This window comes from Oncorhynchus kisutch, linkage group LG25 (genome assembly GCF_002021735.2).
Source record: "Oncorhynchus kisutch isolate 150728-3 linkage group LG25, Okis_V2, whole genome shotgun sequence".
Taxonomy (NCBI): Eukaryota; Metazoa; Chordata; class Actinopteri; order Salmoniformes; family Salmonidae; genus Oncorhynchus; species Oncorhynchus kisutch.
In genome coordinates this window covers 10,697,791-10,706,902 of record NC_034198.2, presented here as the reverse complement: position 1 = coordinate 10,706,902, position 9,112 = coordinate 10,697,791, and the positions used below count along the sequence as shown (strand labels likewise).

General features: G+C 41.7%; 1 protein-coding gene across 1 annotated transcript in view; it reads right to left on the bottom strand.

Moving 5' to 3' along the window:
* Positions 1-2,831: 2,831 nt before the first annotated feature.
* Positions 2,832-9,112, bottom strand: part of LOC116357498 (ras-related protein Rab-26) — an 85,973-nt gene continuing 79,692 nt past the window's right edge. Inside the window, exons 6-9 of the mRNA XM_031805347.1 lie at positions 5,475-5,540; positions 5,154-5,210; positions 4,529-4,605; positions 2,832-4,349 (exon numbers count right to left, since the gene is read on the bottom strand). Coding sequence (XP_031661207.1) covers positions 4,247-4,349; positions 4,529-4,605; positions 5,154-5,210; positions 5,475-5,540 — 303 coding nt within the window. The 3' untranslated portion in view covers positions 2,832-4,246. The remainder of the gene's footprint in view (positions 4,350-4,528; positions 4,606-5,153; positions 5,211-5,474; positions 5,541-9,112) is intronic.

Here is a 9,112-nt window from a genome sequence, read left to right as displayed (position 1 = left end):
ATTCTAATGTCAACTTTACTTATGGACAACCATATCAAGCAAAAGGTTTTACTCATGCACAGTTCTTAGGACTCGAGCGCTGCGCTGGTGGATTTTTAAAATGGAAGTTAATGAACCCCCTTGTGTGCTTCTGTTATAGGGAAAAGTCCCTAATAAAACTAACATTAAATGTGGAGAATGATACATATGTTGGCCATTAAGTAGCCACTGTAGCCTACCGTTTGATACAACAAAATGTAATATGCTGAAATTAAGATGTCACTGGAGTCATTGCAAATCAATTTGTGCCACTTGTGTAGACTTCTTGGAGCTAGCAAACTGATTTAATAAATAGCATATAACTTCAGTTTGATTTGTGGCCTTGTGTTATTATGCAATTATTAATGGCCATGTATAGTTAATGAAATTGGAAGTTTTCAATTGTGATAATGGTCACAGTTCTATCACAATTGCCGATCAGCTGTTATTAGAATTAATTAGATTGAAGGTAACAGTCAGTCAGATTGGGCTACAGGTTAAAAAAAAACACTGGTTTATGTTGACACGCATAGACCTATAGTTCATATCTCTATTATTAGCATGTGATTGAAATTACGACCCATCCTCCGTAGCTGATTCCAGCAGGGTATTGGGCAAACAGAAGCACTTCTTACCTCGAAATAGCCTCGCTATTCATGTTATATAAATTTGTCTGTCAATTTTAACTAAGCAAGCTGCTAAATCCTAGGCTACTGAAGACTATAGGCTACCTACATCTAGCTAACCAAACCATGGGAAAGTTGAATTACAATCATAAACCCAGATTTTAGTCAGTAGACCTAGCCTATCTATGCCTAAAAAAAAATGTTTCAGCAAAAAAAGTACATCTTCTGAAGTTCTAAAAGCTCTCTGAAAGCACCTGGAAGAATCTCTGCCGGTTGACCTGAGATGCTGCACTCAACAAGTTTGTGGAATTTGGAGAAATCATTGGGATGCAGAACCGAGTCTTCTCTCATATCGACTCACAGAGTCTGGATGGAAGTGGGTAACATGGCGAGATGAAGTGTCATATTGTCGACATCCAAGATGCTTACTATAACGTTACCACCATAACAATATCTGTAGGCAACCTTCCTCCATAAGTCTTCACGCATTTCTCACTCTTCCAACCAGAAACCCAGTTTACCCGAAAAGCCAAAATTCCAAACAGAGTGACACTGATGAGCCTCATCCTTCCAGAGGACTTCAAATATCTGATGTATACAGATAGGTCAGTCATTTTATGGGAAATCCAAAAGACCCGATGATAGCAGAGTTGATCACAAGCGCACACGCACACACACACACACACACACACACACACACACACACACACACACACACACACACACACACACACACACACACACACACACACACACACACACACACACACACACAAAGGAGAACTGGTTAGACTTTGACTGTACCAACACAAAAGGATGCAACAGTAAGTTTTATTTCAGGTTAATCTCAACTCTCACTTCTTCTAAATCTTATCTTAATTTAAGCATCTTTGCTGACTGAAAATATGACTGCTGATAGATAACACAGAAAGAGGTATGAACAGAGGTTATGTTTTTCCAGTGAATCAGTTGTTTGTTTTTTTGACAGAAATACATAGAGCAGAATGTATAGTTGGGTTACACTTTGCCTTGCAGTACCAATAGTTACATCCCATATGGACAACACTGCTATATTGGGTCACAAGCCAGGTATCCCAATAATCCAACTCCATAAGGATTCCACCCTGTTTTCAAAGTAAAACATCCAGCAACAGGAGGCGTGTTGCAATGTTTTGGAGTGATAAGAAAAAGTCTGATGAAAGTTGCACACCCTATTACTCTGTGAGTAATATATAGTATACAACTTTCTCTATTCATTTTCCAAGTTTATGGGCCCTCAGCCCCTTGTCAATCATTTCAGTATGCCAGGATAACAACCTCTCCCTCAACATGATCAAGACAAAGGAGATGATCGTGGACTACAGGAAAAGGAGGGCCGAGCACGCCCCAATTCTCATCGACGGGGTTGTAGTGGAGCAGGTTGAGAGCTTCAAGTTCCTTGGTGTCCACATCACCAACAAACTATCATGGTCCTAACACACCACAGTTGTAAAGAGTGCACGACAATGCCTATTCCCCCTATGGAGACTGAAAAGATTTGGCATGGGCCCTCAGATACTCAAAGTGCTACATCTGCACCATCGAGAGCATCATGACTGGTTGCATCACCACCTGGTATGGCAACTGCTACAGAGGGTATTGTGTACAGGCCAGTACATCACTGGGGCCAAGCTTCCTGCCATCCAGGACCTCTATACCAGGCGCTGTCAGAGGAAGGCCCTAACAATTGCCAAAGACTCCAGCCACCCTAGTCATAGACTATCTATTTATTTTTTACCTTTATTTAACTAGGCAAGTCAGTTAAGAACAAATTCTTATTTTCAATGACGGCCTAGGAACAGTGGGTTTAACTGCCTGTTCAGGGGCAGAATGACTGATTTGTACCTTGTGAGCCCAGGGACTTGAACTTGCAACCTTTCAGTTACTAGTCCAACGCTCTAACCACTAGGCTACCCTGCCAACCCATAGGGGCATAGTCACTTCACATATTACCTAATTACCTCAACTAACCTGTACCCCCACAAATTGACTGTGTACCATATACATACCCCTTGTCAATCATTTTGGTGTGCATCTTTAACTCTTGCTTGATAAGGGCAAAACTGCCATACACTGACTTGCACTGACCTGACGTGACCATATGGTGAGACTGTGGAGTCATGCTTCTATCAAGAACATATCATTCACTACTGTGCATCTTAAACTTTATTGTGAATATTGAAGTTACATAAAAAATATGACTTACTGTATCTGAGTGGACTACAGAAGTACAGTAGGTTTACACTCTTATCTATAATCAAAACATTTAATGATTTGCTGTCAAATCCGTACATCCTAATTCAATATTGCGTCAATATTCTTTCGTCAAGCATTATAGTATTTCAGTTAAATATGAACAAAAACCAGTATGAAACTCGATATCATTTACGTTAGGCAAATACATACATTTCTATTTGTACACCCAGAATTATGAATCTAGTGAACTAAAAAGTGCTGTAAATTGATACAAAGGTCAGATTTGCAGAGTGAAACTTCTCAAAATACAACGGTCCTGACAAGAAAGACAGTGATAAAAAATGGCATTTCTGAAATAAAGTAGGTATACTGAACAATACTGTATTAAAATACAGGACAGAGGTTTTGCCTCTAGAATATCAATATAACATGTTAGACAACCTGTACAACAGAAACACATACAACAACATTCAAACATTTGAACAAAACCCATTCATAAAGTGTTACGGCAGTCCATATTGATATTATAGTGCTTCAATGCACATTTCAATTGCATAAGCAGCCCACAGTTTCTATTTCTGCTACTTTACTATCTCTGGATTTTCTACATCACTTGACTCCATTTTAAAATCGGCGTCAACAAAACAACCATTTACAAGTAATGCAAACTATAAAGCTCCAGATTATACATTTAATTTCAAATATATACATTCTTAGTAATATTGCACAAAATGACTCAAGTGGATGATGAATGATGAATCCCAAACGAGGAATGACAACGAGAAGAGAGTGAAGGCTACAAATGGATTTTGGATACATTCACAGATGCAAGAAGAGGTGGGTGAGGAGAGAGCTGCAGTTGGGTGGGGGATGACTTGGATGAAGAACAGGGCCGGCTCCAGGCATAAGCGACATTGTGTCCTAGGCCCTGATGAGAACACAAAATATCACCAGGAAGAGAAATAATCTGAGGAGGTGGAAGATGATGCAGAGGTACTCTGCCGATAACCTTAATATAGTGGGTGTACTTTGATAAGTTGATGTTTGATGTCTACTTTTCTTAGTGCTATTTACTGAAGGAGTTTCACAAAAATTATTGACTGACAGACTGTGATTCTTACAGTATCTATGCACTGAACTTGTGTCACCCTTTTATCATACAGTAGGGGGCAGAAGACAATGCAAAATGAATTCACTCATACAACATACATACACGCCCACCACTGTTAACTTAAATGTATCACACATACACATATTCATAAATACAGTGCACTTGCATCAACATGCATGAGGAAAAGGACACAGAAACACAAGTCAGAAGACATACCCCCCCCCCACCCACCCACACACACACACAGAAGACAGGTTTATGAGTGGCAGCAGCCAGCGCTTTTCATCTCCTTGTTGACATAATCCTGAAGCTGAAACTTTGGATCGTCAGGCTCCTTCGTTGACCTGTGCTTCAGCTCTCTGAGAGAAAGACAAGAGGCCGGAGACATCGAAAGATTAAATCTCACATAGCATATTTACTGCGTAGGCTATCTTGATTTTGTGAATTTACTTCCTAATCGCATGCATGACAAAACAAGAAAGGCAATGATTGACATGTCATCTCTAAGGAACGCAGCACTGGTAAACATCCTACTCACTTGGCCACAGCAGTGAATGCCAGCTCCACATTCAGGCCAGACTTAGCACTGGTTTCCATGAAGGGCACCCCAAACACCTGCACAGTGGAGAGCGAGAGTCCTCTAAGTTTTAGTGTACAAGGTACCTGGTGTGCGTGTGTGTGTGTGTGTGTGTGTGTGTGTGTGTGTGTGTGTGTGTGTGTGTGTGTGTGTGTGTGTGTGTGTGTGTGTGTGTGTGTGTGTGTGTGTGTGTGTGTGTGTGTGTGTGTGTGTGTGTGTGTGTGTGTGTGTGTGAGGGAAATATAGGAGTTTTGTCGGGAATTTTGTATATCGTTATTATTACACCGCCTGACAACAACAAGGGCATCGGACATCCATCTCCCTTACAACCATGTACCAGTCATTTACTGTTTCAAGCCTGGGAACTCATCAGAGCGGACTGAAAATTGAGTTAGCGAACTCACTTCAGAGACTCCAAGCAATAATGGCAGAAGGTGCTCCTATGAATACCTAATGAGAGAGATCAAGACACACCCGGACTGTTTTAGTGGGAATTCATGTGTCTGTGCGGACTAAAATAGATGGAAACCTGGACATCAAAAGGGTCAACACTATGTGTGTATTTATTTGTTAAATAACAGCTCACCTTGGCCAGTTTCTCTCCCTCCTCTCTCTTCACCACTCTCTCGTGTGCCACATCAGCCTTTAAGAGATCACAAAAGGCTCCTGAAAACATTATCTTCTTTCATCTATTCTCTCTTTCATCCTCTACTTACACTAGGAGAGTCCTCTCTTTAAATTTCTGCATGCAGTGACACAAATATATCTACCTCTTTCTTTCTCTCAATTCATAGTAATGCACTCATCATCCATCCATCCTTCCCTATCTACCTCTTTCTTTCTCTCAATTCATAGTAATGCAATGATTATCCATCCATAATTCTGTACTTCCAGTGGGAGGACTGACCTTGTTGCCCAGCAGCATTAGCACCACGTCCTGCTGAGCATACTCATGGATCTCTGTCAGCCATGCCTGGAGAGAGGGAAGGAGAGATGGAGAGAGAGAGAGTGGGCAGAGAGAGAAAGCAAGCGGGAGAGGGAGGGAGGGAGGGAGGGAGGGAGGGAGGGAGGGAGGGAGGGAGGGAGGGAGGGAGGGAGGAAGGAGAAAGGGATACAAATAAAAAGGTTAGGACCTGAGAATGGGAAAGTGAACCTGGTGGAAGAGAATCTAAGGAACCATGCAAGATAATACGTTGAAAAGGAAGATGAACAACGATCAGTCAAGGAAGTACAAGAAGTTGGAAGACGGAAATGATAGAAGAGCGTGGAGTACAACCCATTCCTGACAATGCTAATGAAACATACTGTATTGTTAGATGGTGTTCATCACCTGGAATCTCAGGGGAATCAATAACACAAAGAAACAGAAAAAAAGAGAGTTTTAATGAGCAGACAAACAGTCCTGAGCTTCAATGCAACATCCACAGAACCCCAAAACAAAGAACACTTTGTTGTCACCCCTGTTCTCAGTTTGAGTAGTGCACTACTTCCATCTTCCTTTGTTCTCTCCCGCAATCTGTTTTATTTTAATTACAGGTTAGTGGTCCCTGGCCTCCCTGTTAGCTCTTCTGGTTAAATAGAGGTTAGTGTCTCTGGGGAACCATGATAGATTTCATGAAGGAACCAGCCAAACACACTGTCATTACTCTTTCTATGAGTTCCTCTGTTCACACCCCTCCCTCTCCATCATTTCATTATCTGTGCATTAGGATGGTCCACTCCATCTCCTCTCTCTATATCTATTTACTCCCTCTTGCGCTCTCTCTCTCTCTCTCTCTCTCTCTCTCCTACTCTGTCTCTCTCCTCTAAGCAGCTCCACTCATCTCTTGTTCCTCAGGACTAAACGCTCCTGGTCTTCCTACAATCTGATTGGGAGTCTCAGGTACACCTGAAAGCAGAAGCTCATGGGACACGTACTGGCACATTGTTCCTATAATTGGCTTTGATGGCAGGAGGCTGAATAGAACCCTAAGGAGAGGGAGAGGAGAGGAAAGGAAAGGGAGAGGAGATAAGATGACAACAGAAGAGAAAAGAAGAGTAGAGAAAAGAGTGAACACATGAGCTAGCCATTTGTCCTGCTGTGCTGTGTCCTTCCCTGGCTGTTAGAGCAGAGCTCCATGTGTAAACTCCTGCTAATGATAGCAGTTTTTCTCTGTCTCTGTTTATTTAATGACAGTGTTCTGGCCTACATTAGTGTTTTCCATTAACCCACAAAATAATGAGACATATTGTCAGTATGGTAATTCCTGTCCATTAGGCCTGACTGGAGAGCTGCGGCAGAGTGCTCAGTGCAGGGAGGGAGGGTTGCTAAACTGCGTGTGTTTAGAGATTGTGCCCAAAGCTATCGTAGTATGTCAGCTAAGTGTGTGTGTGTGGCCGTGTCCATGTGTGCGTGCAGCTTTAATTAACAGAAAGTAACAAACTAAAATCAAACAAAAAAATCGATTTCAAAGTCTGTTTGACTTTCATCTTGCTCCTTGATAGTCACTGTCCTATCACTGTGATAAGGAGACCAAGAATGGATGGAGAAGGCCAGCTCCTCCTCTCTCTCAGCTGGAGCCAGACATGTGCACGCAGAAATGTTATAACAAGCACGCACGTATACACGCGCCCACATACTGTATATGAAAATGCTTATCCCTGTTACAGTTGAATTCCTTATTCTAAACACCTGGATTCTCGATTTGTTCTGGTACCACTAAATGATATTAAACAAGCTGCACATATATTACCGCCCAAAGCCCTCTTCAATTATGCCCACTTCTGATACAGTACTGCCCTGAAAACAGCCATCCAACCATAACCTGGATACTGTTAAAGTAGGACTGCCGAATTTCAATTACAACTTGCACACCAAAGCTTAAAGGGATAGTTCCCCGACATTAGATATATCCATATGATTTATTTAGTGGCCAGTTTATCTAAAGCAAAGTGGCAGTTTCTCCCTGTCCATAGAACGATTTCAAGGTAAGGAAACAAATATCTTAAATACATAATTTCGCTAAATTATCCCGGTTAGTTGCTATTGTTGCACTGTGTGTATACTATATGCTGTATGAGAAAGGAGTCCTACCTGACAAGCCTAACGTTTCTGCAGTTAACTTATCACCAAAGAGTGATGAAACGTATGTGTGTGTGTACTTTCATTGATGATAACTCGGACATTTGGATAGATAGACTCTGTGTGTGTGCAACTGCTAAATTTCTGCAGACATACTAGGATGCTCTTGCAAACTCAAAAGCTCATCAGCAATGATAAATAGTGCACATTTCCCTGAATATGTCACAAAACACAAAACACAAGAGCTCCAAACTGTGATCTGAATTTCAATGAGAGGAAGGTGACAGGAATAATGTCAGAAGTTTAAAGGGGGGGATGGGGGGCAAGTGTGAGACATCACATATCCAACTGATATACTGTACGCTTTATGTATTGTGCATGAATATGTTATGGGTAGTAAATCAACTGGAAAGCACTAAAAGCTCCTCAATGCTCAATCAATGGGGGTATGGACTGAAGAGTGATAAACTCTCGTGAACAGATCTTTGAAAACAGAACTGGTACCGTAAAATCTGTCAGGAAGGAATGTGAGATAACGAGCAACAGTAGTTCCGGTGTTTGGGTTTTTTCATCACTGGTTATTTGGACAAACTACGATTTCGCAGGTGTTAGCATCTTTCGAATTTCTGAAGGGGAGGGGAAATTCGGCCAGTAACTTGCAAAGACAGAGGGTGGAGCTCCTCGTTCCGGTTTCACTCTTTGTTCTAGCATCTCTTGATCCCTTCTCTTAACACGTATGGACCCAGAACATAATCGAGCAGCTGACCAACTACGCAAGACTTTAGTTCTGAGTTAACCGAGATTAGTCCACTGAAAACGAGGGCTCTTGGTTGGTTGCACTGATATCCTTGCACAGTGCATTAAAAATAACATCTGCAGTGATATGCTGGTGAAATCTGCAAGGCACCAGGAATCAATGTGATCTCAACTACACATTTTTCAGTAATTCAACTGTAGACAATGTGAAAGATAGTTCTATAGTTCTGGGCAACAACTGTGTGTGAGTGCGCTTGGGTGTGTCAGTAATAGAGAGCACAATCGTGAGAGAGAGAGAAAGCGAGAGAGAGGATTACTAAAGTGACAAAGAAAAAAATACAGTATAGGCACATTATCTTGACAATCAGCCAAAAAGCACAGTGAAGTTGAGTACTGTAGGGGTGAACTATCTCTCCCCCTCTCTCTTTCTCTCCGGTCAGGACCGGTTCTCCATCAGCCCAGTGGACCCGGCTGCGACTGCAGCTGCAATCAGGCCCATTGTATCAACTGAATGGGGGTGGTGATTCTCCCAAAACCCCAGCTGAACGCAGAGGCTCAAAGCTGGGGAGAGCAAAGCATAGTTCTGGGGAGAGCAGAGTATAATGGAAGAGAAGTATGAATAAGCATAGACACCATTCAAATGCAAATGTTTTTTGTTTTTTTGTATGAGTACTGTACAAGTCTGATACAAAAAAAAAATGTATTTGCCAAAAGCAAAATAAAATTGA